Raw genomic sequence first — 19797 nt, 5'->3', positions numbered from 1 at the left:
AATAAGGGTGGTAGAATAAGGTCCTACCATAAAACAGGCCTGTTTTAATTTTAATTAACCTACCTGGAGTGACTTAATATATTAAACATATTTCAGTATGTAAGACTTAAATGTATTTTGCACATTTACCCCACAGATTTCACACAGCCAGACCATATATTATATCTAATTCCCCCTCTTTGAGCCAGGCAGAAGAGAAAGAAGAGAAAAAATCAATATTTTACTACTGTTTCAGTAATGAAGACTTTCAATTAAATATATTTCCCATGCCCCACCCTCCCATTCAGTCAGATACCTTCTTCCCAGTACATTCATCCGTTTATCCTCCTCTGCCTTGCCTCAATGACCCTCCTGTCTCACACATTGAAAGGCTGGCCAGGAACTCCTGCCACTTGGCCAGTGTGGACTGACTGTTAGCCAAGTCCATCTTCAGCTACTGTTCTGACCACCATGGCTAATCCCACCCGAGGACTATCATCCCTGGTGGCGGCTGTGCCAAGGTTCCTTGTCAGGTCTGTTGCTGCTGCCTCACTTACTTGTGAGCTGATGTCTCTGAACTCTGAGCCAGCCTTGCTAACTATGGCGAGCTTATCACTAACACACAGCTTCAGTTTCCCCACCACCACCACCACCACCACTTGTTAAAATCAAGAATTGATTTTCTCACGCTGGCTGAAAACCCAATTTCAGCTGCCACCTCTCTCAGCTGCCCTTCCTCTGAGACATTGCCAGGACAGCTGATCTTGATGGCAGTGGAAGGGGGAAAAGCAAAGGTCATTGTGCTTGTGTGTGAACCTTAAACAGAGCATGCATCAGTGTCTGTGACCTGTTTTTTGTTGTGTTGTTTTGTGTTTGGGTTTAGTGTGCCATTAACACTGATTCCTGTGTTTGTGTCTCTTTCTCTCTCCCCTTCACCCTTTTGCATGCGGCTGCAACTGGTGTAATTGACCCAGGGACTAAAGGGGCAACCCGGAGAGAAGGTGAGTCAGCTCTTTCCAGCTCATCATGTCATACCCTGACCTCTCTCAGCCGCCTGAAATCCCTTCACTTCAAATCACAACAATTGAAGAGCTGTGCCTTTAAAGCCCTCCGTGTGTTTAAACCACACATGGATCTGAACTGCCCCACCCCTCTCCTCTCACAATGTGAGCTCATCTCTTGAATTCCTTCCAGCCCACACAGCATCTGAGGATGTTGAATTTTTTGTTTACTATAATTTACTAACATTGTAAGGGCTGACTTCCAGAGGTGGATGGGCACACTCAATATTTCCAGCTGGGCCTTTGTGGTTTTTTAACCATTAGCTTCTTCACTGCTGACAGCTGTGCCTGGTAAGTCCAGGAAATGTGCATATGCAAATGTGATAAGATATAACAGCTATGTCCTAATGGCCCATCCAGTTCCTATGTGCTGGGCTTCTCCTATTCACCATTCCTCTGGTCACAGACCATGGCTCATCACCTCCATTCCAGGGTTAGTCGCATAGTGAAAAAACACGGCGGGAAACAGGAAAGATATGGCCATGACCCCACACACATACACTTTTTTACTTCAATCATATCTTCTCCATTTAAAGAAAAAAGACCCTGCAGTACTTCCTGTCTCTCTGAGAGGTTGCCTAAACTATTTGAAAAGTATTGAATGAGTTTTTTGTCCCTACATAGAGCTGGTAGTTTACAAAGCCACTAATATGTCACATTGGTGACACAAATGTCATGAAATATTCAATGTCAGTCAACACTTTATGTCTTCAGATGCCACTACATCATACACTTAAAAGGGAAAGATAGGAGAGGGACAGAAGTGCCTTGGATCGATTCAGGCAGCATCTAATTAATTGGAAAATGAACAGCAAAATGTGCAGAAATTAGGAAATGTCTAGATGTTCACCCCATTGTTTGAGGAAACATCTGTAAAGAGTATGGTATTGGCAAACCTGTTCAGACCTCGGTGAAAAAGATAGGGAGCAAAACAGTGACATACCATAGGAAGAAAGGGCAAGGCAGGATGAAAACCTGGTTGTTCTTCTTCTCCTTCCTTTTCTTCTTCAGGTCACTCCCTCTTGTCCCCTGTTTGGATCCTCCTGGTAGCCAATCAGCACTATCAAATCATCCAAGATGCCAAAGCCCCCTTGGCAGATGATGTAGTTGTATCACATAATAACACTCTTTCCATTCCACTAGTATCTCAAGAGGAAGTTAAACAGCAGCTACTAAAGATGAACATTTTAAAATCAGCAGGTCCAGATAAGTTGCATCCAAGAGTTTTAAAAGAGCTGGCTGAGGAGATCACTGGACCATTAATATTGATTTTTCAATAAGTCTTAGAAGATGGGGGTGCTGTTGCAGAAGAGTGGAAGAAAGCTAATGTTGTGCCAATATTTAACAAGCGTAAACGGGATAACCTAGGTAATTATAGGCCTGTCAATCTCACATCAGTCCTGGGCAAGATAATGGAGCAGCAGATATGGGATTTGATTAATAAAGAATTAAGCAAGGGTAATATAATTAATGACAATCGACTTTATGGAAAATAGATCCTGTCAAGCTAATTTGATATCTTTTTTGGTGCGATAACAAGTTGGCTGTTAAAGGTAATAGAGTTGACATAATATACTTAAACTTCTGTAAGACATTTCACTTGGTACCACATGACATTTTGATTAAAAAACTAGAGCAATATAAAATTAACATAGCACTCATTGAGTGGATTAAAAGTTGTCTAAGTGGTAGGTCTCAAAATGTAATTGTAAATAGGAAATCATCACTGAATGGATATATTTCTAGTGGGGTCCTGCAGGGATCAGTTCTTGGCACAATGCTATTTAACATTTTTATTAATTACCTGGAAGAAATATCAAATCATCACTGATAAATTTTGCAGATGATACAAAAATTGGGGGAGTGGTAAATAACAAAGAGGACAGGTCACCAATACAGAGCAATCTGGATTGCCTGGTAAACTGGGCACAAGAAAACAGTACCCATTTTGGCCGTACTTACATAATGGGGAATTTTGGAAGCAGTGACTCTGAAAAAGATTTGGAGGTTGTGGTGATCAGCTGAACATGAACTCCCAGTGTGATGCTGTGGCCAAAACGGCTAATGAAAATCCTGGGATGCATATACAGGTGAATCTCAAGTAGGAGTAAAAAGATTATTTTACCTCTGCATTTGGCATTAGTGCAGCCGTAACTGGAATATTGTATCCAGTTCTGGTGTCCACAATTCAAGAAGGATGTTGATAACTTGGAAAGGGTTCAGAGCTGAGCCATGAGAATGATTAAAGGATTAGAAAACCTGCCTTATAGCAATAGACTTAAGGAGCTCGACTATTAAGCTTAAAAAAGAGAAGGTTAAGGGGTGATTTGATTGCAGTCTAAATGTACCTACACGAGGAACAAATAGTTAATAATGGATCTTCAGTCTAGTAGGGAAAGATATAACGTGATCCAGTGTTGAAGCTAGACAAATTTAGACTGGAAATAAGGGGTACATTTAATCAATGAGAGTAATTAACCATTGAAACAACTAACCCAGGGTCGTGGTGGATTCCCCAACTCCGGGTAAATCAAGATTGGATATTTTTCTGAAAGATCTGCTCTAGTAAGTATTTTGGGGAAAGTTTGATCGGCTGTGTTATGCAGGAGGTCAGACTAGATGATCATAATGGTCACTTCTGACCTTGAAATCTATCATCTGTGACTATCAGTCATGTATTGTGTATTATAAAACACATTGAGATAGTCTGCCAGTCATATGACCTGGGTTTGCCGTGAATCTTTGACGGCTTCTATTTTTCCGGGAAGAACTTTACTGTTTTTTTCTTAATCCAAAATGAATGCCTTTTATAAATAGCTACAAACAGGACTTTTCCACTCCCCAGGTCATGGCAGGTCACAGCTGCCTCTAAGTTGCCCAAAGTTCCCCATTTTTACTTTTGCTTTCTTCACTCAGTTTCTCTCTTCTTTTCTTTAGGTAGTTAGAACATTCTTCCCCAAATCACTGCTACTCTTCTTTCACTTTTAACTGAGGAAAACTGAGAGGCTGTCCCTCCTTTTTGCAGCCAGATCATTCTTCTCTCTGAACACTTGTCTTTCTGTGACTTAAAATCCTGTTTCCAAGTCCAGTGAATAAAGTTTACTCCCTTTAAAGAGAAAGTAACTTCTTTAGAGCCATGTACTAAGTATGCTAGTCTTTCTTCAGTAATTAATGTCGCTCTTTAACACTATTAATCTACCAAAGTAGAACCTCAGATCAGAACATCTCAACACAGGGAAAGCTGATACTTAAATCTGGATGAGGCCATTGACGCTTAGGCCTATCCCTGCATTTGAACACAGAAGGTGTCTTGTGCAGTGGAAAAGTTTCCATAGCAGCACATCCCTCCTCTGCAGTGAGTGACCAGAGAGAAGGAATGGTAAAGATATTTACTGGGGTGAACCCAGGGCACTGGGAAGGGGCATGGCCAGATTACACTGCACTCCAGTGGTTTTTGGCTGGCAGAACTGTCCCTATGGCAGTGTTTCAGCCTGAACCCAAAGGTCTACACTGCAGTTTTATAACCCCCCAGCCCAAGCCCTGTGAGCCCAAGTCAGCTGACTCAGGCCAGCTGCAGTTGTGCCTCGGGTCTCTTAGCTCAGTATAGACGTACCATAAATGTCTATCATTGCATACAATACATGATTAAGTCATAAGAACATTTTGTCTCCATGTCAGTCCCTACTTATTTTCGAAACAGGTTTGGCCAAGCCACTTATTTCTGGATACAGTACATTAAGCTGCTTCCACATGGATTTATTTAGTTTACTTTAGACCTAAACTTTCAAATTCCAATCTGATCACTAAATCTCATTTGATCCAGTCATAAAATCATAAGTACTAGAGTTGAAAAAGACCTTGCGGTTTATGCAATCTGTCTCGCTCTCCTTGTCCTACCCTGTGATATACAATGTGGTCTCCCTTGTATATTCAGAGCTGGGTTAACCAGCCAGTAGTTTAATATCTCCAGTGATAGTACTTTCACAACTGACCTCAGGAGACTATTCCACTCTAATAGTGATCGTATGTCTTACTGTTACATTGAACCTTTCACTCCAAAGGCACCCTGACCGCTTCATAAACTTGATAAAGTGTGTACATTTTGGGTATAGAGCTGCCATTGAAATGCAGATGCATCTGGGGTGAGATGTGAAATCTGTTTAAAAAGCACACAGCAATAGACTGGAAAAGGAAATGAACATCACTATCATCAATTCAATTTCACAAAGGAAATTTAGGGGGGCAAAATGTCATGACCTGAATTAGAGTTTACCCAGGGCTTGAGAGTAACAGCACTTACTAAAAGTGTCACAGGATCTTTAATAATCACAAGAGGTCAGGGCCTCTGTGTTGCATTTGATCCAAAAGGTATTTTATGTGTCTATAATTTTCCTTGCTGAACATCTCATTTTCCCCTTATACAGCACAGCTTTACTCCTAGCTATGCCTCTCTGCATTATTCAATCCCTAGACTAGGGCAGGTGAAGCTTCAGGCCGAACAAGAGTGATCAAATAGAGGGGAGGCAAATGTGTGCTCTCAGGGCATGGGGAGTATGCAGGCATGAGATGAGATCTCATGTTCCTCACCAAAGGGACTCATAGTGGTACCATCTCTTAAGGGGGATGGGACACTTCAAAATGGCCTCCTCTCATGAGCAAGAAAGGCCAAGGAGCGTTTTTATCTCAGGTGGGAAGGGCTCTAATCAATCACAATTTAATCATGGTCTCTATAGAGAATGTGAATATTGATTATTTTGATCTCTTTTCCTTAACTGTCTTTCTTCCTCCTCCTCATTATCTCATGCAATCACCTCTCTCTCCTCTACTGATTCACTATCCACCCTTGTTCTTTTCTTCATCTCACTTTTTGCTCTCTTTTGTCTTCTCACTGACGCTTTCACATCTCTCTCTTCCTCTTTCTCTTTCCTTCTTCTGCTTCCTTGCCTTCCAGTTTTTTCCTTTTTAATATTCCTTTTCTCACACCTTTTCTGTCTCTGTCTCTCTCTGCAGGGAACCCCTGGAGAAGCAGGCATGTCCATCATCGGTCCCCGAGGCCCTCCCGTAAGTGTATTTCTCTCTATTTTTGTGTGATGCAGGCTGTGGGTGAGCTACTGAAAAAAGACTAAGGAGGGGTACCAAGTCAGCAGCAGCATTTCCAGAGGAGCAATAACACTATCTGATGTGGTTTTACTTTTTGGCCAGTCTTGTTTTTATACAAATATTATTTACTATATATAATTAAATTACAGCCCATATTGCTAGAATTAGTGAGCACCTAGTCCTTAGCAAGGAAACCATATAGGTTTTTCCAGTGGTTTTTTCTCCTGTGTTAAAAAGGAAGAGAAATAGTTCCACCTCTTGGCAGCAGCGCTGATGCCTTGCTGTGAGTACGCCCTTCGCTTTGGGCGAAGCATGTCTTCTTTGGCTGAGTGCTCTTTGCAATTAGTCTAGTTGGCAGATGACATTGCTCCATCTTTACAGTGCAACATGTCTGGGATTAAGGCTGGGCAAATGGCTGCTGGAGATAACAAAAATGGGTAATTTGGGAACTTGCTTGAAAAATTCAATTTCTTATCCTAAGACCCAAAGTTTTTGTTACTCAGCCAGGTTCATCAATGACAAGCATGGTACTGTCAATTAACAGAGAGCTGAGGTTTCTCTCTGAAGAGTTCAGTGAACCCTTCCTCTGCTGCTATCTTGATGGCTTGTTTTAATAAAGGCTTGTTTTAATTAGGGAGCAGAGAAGAGGCACTTAGAGAGGTATGCTGGGCTGGAGAAGTACAGTATTAGGCCCTGATCCTGCAAGGAGTTCCACGCAGGTGCAGAGATCCACCCACATGAAGCTCCTAAGAGAACTGAAGCCTTAGTGCCCTAGAAAGAATACAGGCTTAGAGTTTTCATGCATCCCAAATTCTAGGTCCTCCTTGAATTGAAGTTCATATTTCTAGCTTTCCCTAACACAGTAAATGCACAGTGTTGTCCAAATTTCTGTTAGGTCTTTGTATCGCTATAGAAACTCCAGTTTTCCAGTACATTTCCAGTGGTTATTGACTAGAGTTTAGATTTGTATTAATGGTATTAACTTTGCTGGAGTTCTTTGATCTAACTTCATGCCATGGAAGAAGCACATTTCTTCCCATCCTTCAGGACCTAAACATGGCTGCCCCTCCAGTGGCACTTTAGAAAGGTACCTTTCTTACAGAATGAAATTAAATATAAATTTAAGTTCCATAAGGAGACAATGAGTTTAGACAATGTGTATTAGGTAGGGATAGCTCAGTGGTTTGAGCATTGGCCTGCTAAACCCAGGGTTGTGAGCTCAATCCTTGAGGGGGCCACTTAAGGATCTGAGGCAAAATCAGTACTTGGTGAGGGGAGGGATAGCTCACTGGTCTGAGCATTGGCTTGCTAAATCCAGCATTGTAAATTCAATCCTTGAGGGGGCCATTTGGGGATTGGCCCTGCTTTGAGCAGGGGGGTGGTCTAGATGACCTCCTGAGGTCCCTTCCAACCCTGATATTCTATGTGACAAATATTAGCCCAGGTTTTCACATCTTTACAGCTTATTGCCCAAATAGGTTATTACCACTGTCTTTCAGGCAAACATTTTCACTCTCTCTCAGTTCCATCCATTCTGAGATACCATTGATTTCCACTTAGGGTGACCAGACATCCTGATTTTATCGGGACTGTTCCGATATTTCCTTGTTTGTCCCGCGTCCCGACCGATGTGCGGTCGGGACACTGGACAAACAAGGAAATGCTCCGGAGCCTGGAAGTGCTCGCGCCCCCCCCCCCGCCCCGACTCCGCCCCCTCCTCCCCCCATTGGCTCCCTCCCCGAATCCCCGCCTCTTCCCCAGGCTCACCATTCCTCCTCCCTCCGGTGCTTGCGGAGGGAGGCCCCGGAGACCCAGGGGGAGCATGGGGCCGGGGTGAGTGAGAGTCCGTCCTGGCCCCGAGCAGGCAGGACTCAGTCGGGCGGTAGGGAGAGTAGGGGGGCGGCCCGCGGGGCCAGGCGGCGGCTGTTCTCCCCCCCTGGGCAGCGGGACTCGAGAGCAGCCGCTGCTGCAGCTCCCACTGCCACTGGGGGAGGAAGCGGCCGATGGCCAAGCTCGGCAGCTGCGGCTCTGGCGCCCGGGCCCGAACCCCCCGAGCCTGGGCCTGCTGTGGGGACCCAGCAGCGCGCACGCTGCGCCCAGCCCCTGGCCAGTCGCGTCTGGGCTGCTGCCCAGCTGGTGCAATCCCGCGGCGGCGGCATCGGCAGCCCAGCCCCGTTCATTCCCCTGCGGGACCCGAGCGGGACGGGGGGGCTGGAGCCTGCTGCCCCCACTCCAGGGCCGCCGTGGGATTGCACCAGCTGGGCAGCCAGGGTCCCCGCAGCAGGCCCGGGCTCGGGGGGTTCGGGCCCGGGCGCCAGAGCCACAGCCGCCGAGCTTGGCCATCCCCCCGCGGCAGTGGGAGCTGCAGCAGCGGCTGCTCCCGAGTCCCGCTGCCCGGAAGGGGAGAACAGCCGCCGCCTGGCCCCACGGGCCGCCCCCCTACTCTCCCTACCGCCCGACTGAGTCCTGCCTGCACTCGGGGCCAGGCCGGACTCTCACTCAGCCTGGCCCCGTGCTCCCCCTGCGTCTCCCGGGCCTCCCTCCAGCGCTTGTGGAGGAAGGGTGGGGTTTTTTTTGCCTCCCCCCCCCACGTCCCGATATTTGACTTGGGTGATCTGGTCACCCTATTTCCACTGCAGTGTGACAGAAAAAGATTCAATCCCCCTTGCCGCCCACCTGCCCCGGTAACTTCCTTTTTTGATTAGCTTTGTGAGGAGTAGCATCCTTGACCTAGAGAGAGGATGGAGGACATATGCCCTTGTTTCACAGCTAATTGGTTGAGGTCAAGAGAAAGAGACCTCAGCAGCCTGGACAGTCGGCTACATCTGGCTTTCCAATTATCCTTCCATAAGTCCCATGGTAAGTGCTCCTAATAAGAAACAGCTTAGTCTGCTCCCAGTGCCACCTGTCCGCCACTGTGAGTTTGATAAATGACAAAACCAAACCAGGAAACAAATGCAGATTCTTGGGCTTTTCAGAAGACTAACTTTTATTTTGACGGCTGCAGTTTTCTGAATGGCAGATAGCCTTTTAGGGTCTGGTGCTAAACTGCAGAAGTTGTTTCAGCCAAGATGTTCCTGCTAGGCTGCTATTAGCAGCAATAAGTAGGCCTCTACCAAAGTCATAGTCCATTTTGGTCAATTTCACGGTCATAGGATTTTAAAAATTGCAAACTTCAGGATTTCAGCTGTTTAAAACTGAAACTTCACAGTGTTGTAATTGTCGGGGTCCTAACCCAAAAAGGAGTTGCAGGGAGGGGGGCACAAGGTTATTGTAGCGGGGGTTGCAGTGCTGCTACCCTTACTTCTGCACGGCTGCTGGCAGCGGTGCTGCCTTCAGAACAGGGCAGCTGGAAAGCGGCGGTTGCTGACGGGGGGAAAGCCACCACCAACAGCAACGCAGAAGTAAGGATGGCATGGTATGGTATTGCCACCCTTACTTCTGCACTGCTGCTGGCAGGGCACTGCCTTCAGAGCTGGGCACCCGGCCAACAGCCGCCACTCTACAGCCACCCAGCTCTGAAGGCAGTGCGTAAGTAAGGGTGGGAATACCGTGACCTAAGTTCCCTGTAAGCTGCGCGGCCGTGCAGCAGCCTATTTAGCACTGTGCAGGCGCTCAGGGAACCCACCCACGGATCTGCCAGGGCTGGGGAAGGGGCGCCCTTGCCTCGGCCACAACCTAGCCCGGCCCCCAACCTGCCATGGCCGGGGCGGCCCCCGGACCCCAACTATGCTGCATCCCGGACCTGCCACGGCTGGGGCACCCCTACCCCAGCCTGAACCCAGCCGGGGTGGCGCGGTGCAGCCCAGCCCCAGCTGTGGCCACGGTGGCGCAGGGCAGTGCAGCCCAGCCATGGGGCGGCCCGGCCCGGCCCGGCCCGGCTCAGACCTAACCATGGCAGTCCGGCTTGGACCCGAACCCGGGTGGCCCGGCCCGCTTGGCCCGGACCCGGGTGGCTCAACCCAAACCCATCAGGGGCACCCCTCCCTCAACCCAGCCCTGGCCCGGACCTGCGGGGGCTGAGAGCTGGGCCAGAGGCGCCTATCCTGCAGCCCCAGCCTCGGAGCATCCATGGCGGGGAGAGGTGCCTCTCCCCCCAGCACAGGTGCTGCTGTGGGGAGAGAAGTCTGGTAGCCCCAGAGCACCCTCCTGCACCCCAAACCCTTCATCCCCAGCCCCACCCCAGAGCCCACACCCCCAGCTGGAGCCCTCCCCCCACCCTAACCCTCTGCCCCAGCCCTGAGCCCCCACCCACACTCCAAACCCCTCCACCACATGAATTTTGTTATGTGCACCAATTTGAAGGTGATGTGTCACATATCACATCCATATTGGTGCACATAACAAATTCATTCCGCACATGGGTGGGAAAAATTAGAGGGAACACTGACCATGACCACCCCTAAAATAACCTTGTGACCTCTGCAACTCCCTTTTGGGTCAGGACCCCAAATTTGAGAAACGCTGGTCTCCCCCGTGAAATCTGTATAGTGTAGGGTAAAAGCACACAAAAGACCAGATTTCATGGGGGGAGATCAGAGTTCACAGTCTGTGATGCGTTTTTTTGGTCATGAATTTGGTAGGGCCCTAGCAATAAGGAAGGACAATAGTACACCAAGCGGATTGGGAAAGAAGACCTAATAGACAAAATGTCCCTCCCCCCTACCCCAGGGTGAAACACATTGTTCACTCTCTGCAGAGTCTAGGAACAGGAGCTTCACTCTGGCACGGGAAAAGATATCTTATTGTCCTGATCCTTTTAGCCAACAACAGGGTGTCCTGCTGTTCCTAGCAAAACATTAATCACATCTCTTTATTGAGTTTATGTGCACACTTTTGATTTTCAATGAGAAAGGCTCAGCATAAGTCCTTCTAGGAAGTATATTATAAGTCTCCCAGACTTAGAATAGCAGAGACAGAGGAAAAGAGGTTGTTGTTCAGGACTGAGGTGTTTCAGAAGAGTTGTGTTGTGATCCAGGAATAGAATAGCAAGGGGTGTTACAGGTCAGGGTGCATTGACAGTGCTTGTTCTGCCTGCACTATACTGGGCTCTGAGTGGATCAGTCCTTTCGTTTTCTGAGCACTGAATTAACCACACAATGGAATATAAGAATAACAGGCTTGTCCCTTTCCCCCTTTGTCATAAACTGCAGCTCTTAGCTAATAATTGGCCTCAAGAGTGATGCAGATGTCCTGAGAGTTGTAATTGGATAGATCTACCAACAGTCCCAGGGTCAGCCTCATGCTTTTAGCTGCTCCTTCAGGCTGCCTCTCTCACTCCATCTGTTCTTATGTGACCTCAGTTCTGTGATCTCTCTCTCACTCACACACACACACACACACACATACACACACTATCCAAAACAACACTCAATAAAAACTCCTGGGTAGGTATACACAGACACAGACACACACACACACACACACACACACACAGAGACACACACACACACATTTTGTCTTAAGTGAGGCTTATGCTTACAATTATGTTAACGGGAGGGCAAGTTCACATCTGCTAGTCTCACTGGGGTTTTAACTCAACCCATACAAAGGGTTCACCCAAGTAACAACAATATTTAAAATGGATTTTTGTCTATCACAGCCAAAGCTCTTAGAAGAACTATGACCGAAAGCACCCCTGTATACACATCCTACACATTAGTGTAATAATCTTTGTGCAAAATATGCCTTGTGAGGTATCACTTAAAAGCTAGTGACACATTGATCATCAATATTCTTGTGTAATGTATGTGCGAAATACTTATTAGGAGTTATGAACATAAGCTGAAATTATGACTACAAATGTGCTTACCAGATTAGTCTGGGGAGTGGGTAAACCGGTTTCTCAAAGACAAAGGATAAGCTGACACCTCTAGTCAGGTGTCATCAAAGTTGACTGGCAATCACTTGTCAAATGGCCATTCTTTGGCAACAAAGCGGGGCAGGAACAGATCGATCTGCATTTTAGCAAACAACAATATGGAACCTCTTTTACCACAAGACTCCCTGTTTCCTTCTTCACAGCTGGAATGAACTTTATCTAGGGGTAACCCTCAGGAAAATGTATTTCAAAGGGGGACAGGACTATAAAAGTGAGGGGCAAAAACACACCAGGTTCTCTCTCTCTCCACCTAAGACGACAAAGGAACCAGCCCTTTGACTTTGGGGGGAGATCCTGATCAGAGAATTTGGTCAGCTCTGTTGCTGGGATATTACCTTGAACCAAGTCTAGCTTATTAAGTTTCAGCGACTAGAAAGAGTTTTATCTTTATTTCTCTTGTAACCTTTTCTGACTTTAATATCTTGTACTTGTACCCACTTAAAATCTCTCTCTTTGTAGTTAAATAAATGTGCTTTATTTTTAATCTAAACTAATCCAGTGTTGTGTTTAAACTAATCTGTTTGGTAACTCCAGTTAAAGTCGCAAACGGTTGAATATTGACCCTTTACAGGAGCAACGGACTTTTTATATCTGAACTGCCCAGGAGAGGCTGGACAGTGCAGAACACATGTTTTTGGGAAAAATCAGGACTGGGAGTGTGTTGGGGTCACCCTGCAAGTAGTAACCAAGGCTGGTGAAAGCCAGAGTGTGGCTGGCGTGTTGCTGACAGGCTGCTGGGGTCAGAGTTGCTGGACCAGGACTGTAGCTATACACAGACATTCAGGGTGTGATTTGCATGCTGGTAGGCTGTGTGTGAGTGGCCCAGGTTGACAGCTACAACAGTAAGGCATAGTGAGGCATCTAAGGTTGTGGGGCAGGAGGTGAGAGAAAGTTGGAAGGTATTGCCAATACAGAGGAGGACCGGAATATCATACAAGAAGATCTGGATGACCTTTTAAACTCGAGTAATAGAAATGGGATGGAATTTAATAGTGCAAAGTGCAAGGTCATGCATTTAGAGACTAACAACAAGAATTTTGCTATAAGCTGGGGACTTACCAGTTGGAGGAGACAGAGGGGGAGAAAGACCTGGGTGTATTGCCTGATCACAGAATGACTATGAGCTGTCAGTGTGATATGGCCATGAAAAAGGCTAATGCAGTCCTAGGATGCATTGGGTGAGGTATTTCCAGTAGAGACAGGGAAGTGTTAATACCATTATATAAGGCACTGGTGAGATCTCATCTGGAATACTGTGTGCAATCCTGGTCTCCCATGTTTAAGAAAGATTAATTCAAACTGGAACAGGTGCAGAAAAGGGCTACTAGGACGATCCAAGGAATGGAAAACCTATCTTATGAGAAGAGACTCAAAGAGCTTGGCTTGTTTAGCCTAACCAAAAGAAGGCTGAGGGGAGATATGATTGCTCTGTATAAATACATCAAAGGGATTAATACCAGGGAGGGAGAGGAGTTATTTAAGTTAAGTGCCAATGTGGGCACAAAAACAAATGGATATAAACTGGCCATCAACAAGTTTAGGCTTGAAATTAGGTGAAGGTTTCTAAACATCAGAGGAGTGAAGTTCTGGAACAGCTTTCTAAGGGGAGCGGGGGGGGGGGGGAAAAACCTAACTGGCTTCAAGACTGAGCTTGATACATTTATGGAGGGGGTGATATGATGGGACTGCCTACAATGGCATGTAGCCCATCGGCAACTGGCATTAGCAAAAATCCCCAATGGCCAGAGACTGGACACTAAATGGGGAGGGCTCTGAGTTACTACAGAGAATTCTTTCCCAGGTATCTGCTTGGTGGGTCTTGCCCACATGCTCAGGGTCTGATTGCCATATTTGCGGTTGGGAAGGAATTTTCCCCTGGGTCAGATTGGCAGAGATGCTGGAGGTTTTTCGCCTTACTCTGTAGCCTGGGGCATGGGTCACTTGCAGGTTTAAACTAGTGTAAATGGTGAATTCTCTTTAACTCGAAGTCTTTAAATCATGATTTGAGGACTTCAGTAACTCAGGCAGAAGTTATGGGTCTATTACAGGAGTGGGTGAGTGAGGTTCTGTGGTCTGCAATGTGCAGGAGGTCAGACTAGAAGATCATGATGGTCCCTTCTAACCTTAAAGTCTATGAGTCTATGAGACACAGCCCCTTACTGGTTTGGATTGTACCCCAGAACTTCACAAGCCCGTACTGGCAAAATTCACTTCTTCCACCCCCAAAGTCTGTTGAAAAGATGATTTAATTTCATGAAGAGTTGGTGATAAGTATAAAGGATTACCTAATGCCCAAGATAAATAAGCAAATGCTGGAGGTTGGGGCCACTTTGGAAAGAGGTAGGATGACAAATAGTTTCCAGATTTTCTTTTAGAGGAAAGAGGAGGTTCAAGTTTTCACTTCCAGAGTTTTCTGCCGCTTAACTTCTCTTCAGGCATTCTGGCCAGAAAGAAGCATTGTGCTGACAGTGGCAGAAACAGACAATCTCTATTATTTGGCAATTCCCAGGACTATATACTTGATATGAACAACATTTGAACAAGAGAAGGAAAAAATGTTTCTTGGAATCTTTAGTTGGTCAACTTTTGCTTTGGCCTGTTATTGTACACGTCAGACTTTAGCCAAGGAGTAAAAGGAAGCAGTTTATAGTTTACAAGAAAGGTAGCAGAGGCCAAATTGCACCATTTCCGGGTTTCCTCCTTAATTCTTTTCTTAGCACTTCTTGTCTGTGGGACTAGTCCACAAATTAATGAGTTATTAATGAGATCCTCTCAGTTCTCACCCTTTTGGAAATCAGCATTGGGCAGATCCTTAAATTTATAGCGTATCTTCTCCTCTGGTCACAAGCCAACGGATCCAGGTGGTTTTATATGTATCCTGCAAAGCAACTATGACCAAATTCAACTTAGTAAAGCTTTAAAAAAACAATGTGAATGATTCAGTCATGCTAGCATTCTGAATAGCAACATTACTGTTTGGTGCAATTTGAGACATTTTATAGTAGCTGTAGTTCTCTAGAGCTCTGCAAAAAAGATTTTGGGCCCAACTCTACATTGTGCCAAGGTCCCATTATGTCACTCCAGAGGCGTAAGGGGCTGTAAAGGGGTGGAAATATTCTCTGTGGAATACCCCGAGGTAAAGGCTCCTTCTACTGCCAAAGGGGCTCTAATCTGGCCCTTTTCCCAGTCCCCAGCACATGTTGGGGGAGCTAAAGGAGGGAAGAGGCAAGGCTGGGCATTGATGTGCTCTGACTATTCCCTGCTTCTATAGTCTATTGGGCTTAATTCCACAATGCTGCACACTGTCTAGTGAGCTAATCCCTTGCTACTGCATAGGACTGTTAACTACAGTGATGGAGGAATTCAAAAAGGACTCAGGCTCACAATTTCCGAAGAGCCCCACCAAAATCATGAACGGTTCCTTATCCACTGCTCCCTGCACCTCTGCACCCCCTTTTTCTCCCAACCCAGCCAGATCCTTCACCTGACCTCCCAACTTCTTCTCTCTCATTCTGAATATGCATCCGGCTCCCAAGTCATTCGCCTCAACTGCTAAATAGCCCTGAACCTTCACTGATACTCCACTGTGAGGATCAAAGGTCTGGTCATAAACTATGTTCAGTCCCAGCCGTTGTTTCATTCAAATTTTATATGCTTAGAGACTTCCCTAGGTTAAAAGTGCCCTAGAAGGTATTTCCCTTCCCCACCTCACCCAGCTGGGAAGTCCCAGAATGCACAAGGTCTGAAGAGAATAGTTAGCCCAGCAGAGAGAACTAGACCTATTGAAATTGCAAAATGGATTTCAGGGGTCAGAGAAGAAGAGAGAGGCACAGAATTTACTTCATTCAACTATTTTAATCTGAACGGCTTAATTTCAGGATCGGACTGAAATTTGTTGTTATTCTTTCCAAGATGGCTCACACATCGCTAGCTAAATCAGGATTCAGATACCCTTAAATAAACAGGACTTATAGGATATCTGTGCTCTGGCACTTAGTGTTTTGCAAACTAGCAGCCATGAGGCTTTCACCCTCTAATTGTCTGCATGTGGTTGAATCTATGACAAGTAGTCTGACAGTCACTCCATTGTGTGATCTGCCAATACTTGCTGCATTTTGTTTGATTCAGATCTTGCATTGACAATCAGAAACTGACTTATTGGAAAAGAAGAGAGGGGAAGGGGCTTGTTTACATCACCCATTCACTTTACATACAATCCCTTTTTATTTTTCAGAATCTCTGCTACAAAATTTTCTTTGTGAGTAAAATTAATGAACTGGGGCAATAGCATAGAGTTTGTCTTGATGATATAGACTTGGTGAGCTGCAAGGGTTTGCACATTGCACTACACATCACTCAGTATTAAAGACCTCATTTTATGGCCATGCATGTGGCTATGCAAGGAATTTCCATAAAGAGAGCTTAGGCGCTGGAAAATGCTCCAGAAGGCCAGCGTGTGAGCTAGGAACGCCCATTTAATTACTTCAGAAACTTCAGACAAAGTACTCGGAGTCCAAATTGGACCATCTCCAACACTGTCCTGGCTCCGTACAAAACGAAGCTGTGATTGGAGACTTCCCCTGGCTCCCCAGTAGCCTGCTTTCTTAAAACACACTTAAGTCTTGGGTGACTATACTGAGAACTGCAGTGATATTACACAGAGATCAGGTTGGGGAAAATAAACCCTGAGGCCCTACAGAGCAATTTTAGGAAGACATGTTGCACTGCTCTCAGATTTCTTTAAACCTCTCTGTCTCCATTTTATTCTTCTCAGGGCCAGCCTGGAACGAGAGGTTTTCCTGGATTTCCGGTAAGTGGAACTGTTAATCTATGAGGTACAAGTGTATAATATTGCCAGCTCATGTCACTAAAGCTAAGTGCCTTTCAGCATTTCCATCCAAAACCACGGACCCAATATAATGTAATTGAAAAGGTTTTTTCTGTTTCATTACTATTTTCTTTTCTTTTTAATGATGCCTTAAAAAACAAAGATACAACACTAAAGGAAATTAAATTTTTTAAAAACCCTAATGTTAAAATACCATGGTTGACGCCAGGTCTGTGCTGTAAAAAACACCCCAAAACAACCAAAATAAAGAAAATAAACCCCAGGTAAGTGAAATTCCATCCTTAATGAACTCCAGTGTGATATTGTAATAACAAAGAGCCCCTGAGATTCATCCGGCTCTGTGCAGCGTGGCTCAGCTATTGACTTTGCTAGACTAAAAGCCCAGGCAACAGGAGGGGAAGAGGGTAAAAGCATGGCTGGAATTTCTTTTGCAGCACTGTAAGTTACAGATATAACCTGAGTGGGCCATGACGTGAAAAACAGATTCTGAAGATGAAGAAATTCCCATTTCAGCCCCACACTTGCTGGCAGGTTGGTCCTGCAGCACCATCCACAGCATCTATTCTGTTCCAAAACTGTATTCATTATGTATTTTCTGTTAATTTATTCTGATAACTGAACTACCTTTGTCACACACACACACACACACACACCCCTCTGCCAGCCTGCTCAGTTCAGCTGAGGGCTTGGTAGTTTTTATTCAAGGATTTGCTGTGTATAATCACAGATCTGCGGGCAATTGCCTTGGACCGGGGGGGGGGGGGGGAGGAGAGAACAAAAAAACGAGGAATCTGCAGTCTCCATGCCCACTGAGCACTGGACTCTCTGCCCTGCCTCTCTGAAAGGTGGCCAATAATTGCAAACTACCCTCACTTTAGTAGGAGCAAGGCACTGAGGAGAAGCAGATCTCTCCACACTTTGATGTCCAAGCATAAGGAGAGCAAACAAGCCCTGATCAAGTTAAAATAAAAACAAACCAGGGCCCAGACCTTCAAAGGTGTTTTAGTGCATGACTCCCATCTTCCCATTTTATCCTTTCCTCTCCCCTCACTTCTGCCCCCTCCACAACTTCTCAGTAATCCTGCCAGAGTCCTGAGGACCCCCCCATTTTTCCTACACAGCCCCTCACACTTGAGCCCTTGCATCACAGCCAGCATCCTTCTAGCCAAGGAGAACTGCAAGGGCCACTCAGAGCCCATCAAGATAGTTCCTTAATTAGCCAGAGGCCACTAGTGACTGAGGCAAGAAATTCCCCCATGGGACTGAGCGATGGGTACATTGGCTCTGCAGCACACCCCACCAGTGAGAGACCAGGATAAGAAATCTCTCACATAGCAGCACTCCACTGGGTTAGTCAATTTGCTTTCTTTCTCCTATGTTCTGCGTCTCAAGTGATTCATTGTTTAAAGTCACAGCCACATCATTCCTTCACTGTTCTTTCTGCCATATCCTGTGTAATCCATCTGTATCCTACTGAGTCCCCACCCAGATTTGTGGGGCAAATGCATAAACCACCAATGAACTAGTTTCCCCATCAACTCTCTCTTTTTTCTTTCAGGGCCCGATTGGTTTGGATGGCAAACCAGTAAGTGAAACATTTCCCTCACAGCTTCTCTCTCCCTGTTCATGTCCCTTTGTCTAGTACTTCTCCTGTCCTCTGAGCCAGGCTGTTAATAGATTAATTTGTATAGAATTATTTTGCAAAGTGTGTGCATGCCAATTTGCATATGAAAGATTGTGGGCAGGAAAACACCACCACCAAATTCCCCTGGAGAGGCTTCAGAGCATCAGTAAATCATGGAAGGTGCCCTACTGATGTTGCTCTTCTGGTTACCCTATTGCTTCACCTGTGAACTAGCACTTATCCCTGAAGCTGCCCTTTAAACTTAACTGAGCAATTGAGTTCCCACCTCCAGCAGTTACAGCTAGAGACAGAGACAAATAGAATGAGTTTCCTAAGCTTCAGATATCATCTCACTGCAGCCTAGACTAGCTATTAATTGAACATTATGGTTTATTCCTCCCCCACATTGCAACAGGTCAGCTAGCACAGCAAAGGATTCTGAAGACCTTTGTGGCACTCAAGCCCCTTTTGTGGTGGGCTTTGTTGTAAAACAGACAAACAAATGTAAATAATGTCCTGCCCCTTTAAAAGGGAAACACAAATACTGCAGAGTTTCTCCCAACCACAGTCAAGAAACAAGGCATGAGTTGTTTCAGGCATGTCCAAAAGAAAAGTCTAAACTGTAGCTCACTGCAACCAAGTTTCAGAAAGAAAAAGAAACCACAATCCCCCACCCAGTGCTCCTCCTAGCACCAAACCACATACTAAGGGTCTTATCTCACTGCCAGAAACATCCCTCAGCAGCTCTCAGAAGCATCCCTCTTATACTCTGCTGGGGATAATTAATCAATCAGAGCACTGCTACCCTGCACATCACTGACTCAGGGCAGACAGCTGTGCTCTTTCCTCTAGTCCAAAGGCGAGCATTAACCCCTTCTTGTCAACCTCTAGGGAGGGTCTAAATACCTCACCACATGTCCATGCTATTCATCAGCAAAGCTTTATTTTCTGTGCTTTGCACCTGAATGATCAGGAGTGATGATCCACTTGCTGTGAGGCTACATGGGTACAACATTATGTCTTCTTTGGTACCAAGAATAAGCAAAATGAAATGACCAGCCACAGCAAGGGGATGTGTAAATGCAGTGTTTAGGCCTGATTCTATAATGATAATACACACTCTTTTACCTTTTCAGGGCCATCCTGGACAGAAGGGGGAGATGGTAAAAATTACATGTGTATCTTCAGGGAGTAGTGGGTTGGTTTGGGGTTGTATTGGTTCTCCTCAGGGGCATTAACTAGAGTTTGACTCAAATGAAATGAGTAATCTCTGCATACTAACCACCCAAATTCCTGCTAACAT

At 45.6% G+C, this 19797-nt stretch overlaps 1 protein-coding gene across 1 annotated transcript in view; it reads left to right on the top strand.

Moving 5' to 3' along the window:
* The window catches only part of COL13A1 (collagen type XIII alpha 1 chain), a 159284-nt gene that overhangs the window by 60271 nt on the left and 79216 nt on the right, over positions 1-19797 (top strand). Inside the window, exons 6-10 of the mRNA XM_065408179.1 lie at positions 954-980; positions 6051-6101; positions 16796-16831; positions 18429-18455; positions 19631-19657. Of these exons, the coding sequence (XP_065264251.1) occupies positions 954-980; positions 6051-6101; positions 16796-16831; positions 18429-18455; positions 19631-19657 (168 nt within the window). The remainder of the gene's footprint in view (positions 1-953; positions 981-6050; positions 6102-16795; positions 16832-18428; positions 18456-19630; positions 19658-19797) is intronic.

The sequence above is a fragment of the Emys orbicularis genome, chromosome 7, assembly GCF_028017835.1.
Source record: "Emys orbicularis isolate rEmyOrb1 chromosome 7, rEmyOrb1.hap1, whole genome shotgun sequence".
NCBI lineage: Eukaryota > Metazoa > Chordata > Testudines > Emydidae > Emys > Emys orbicularis.
The sequence above is the reverse complement of the archived record's forward strand: the minus strand, read 5'-3'. Positions and strand labels throughout refer to the sequence as shown.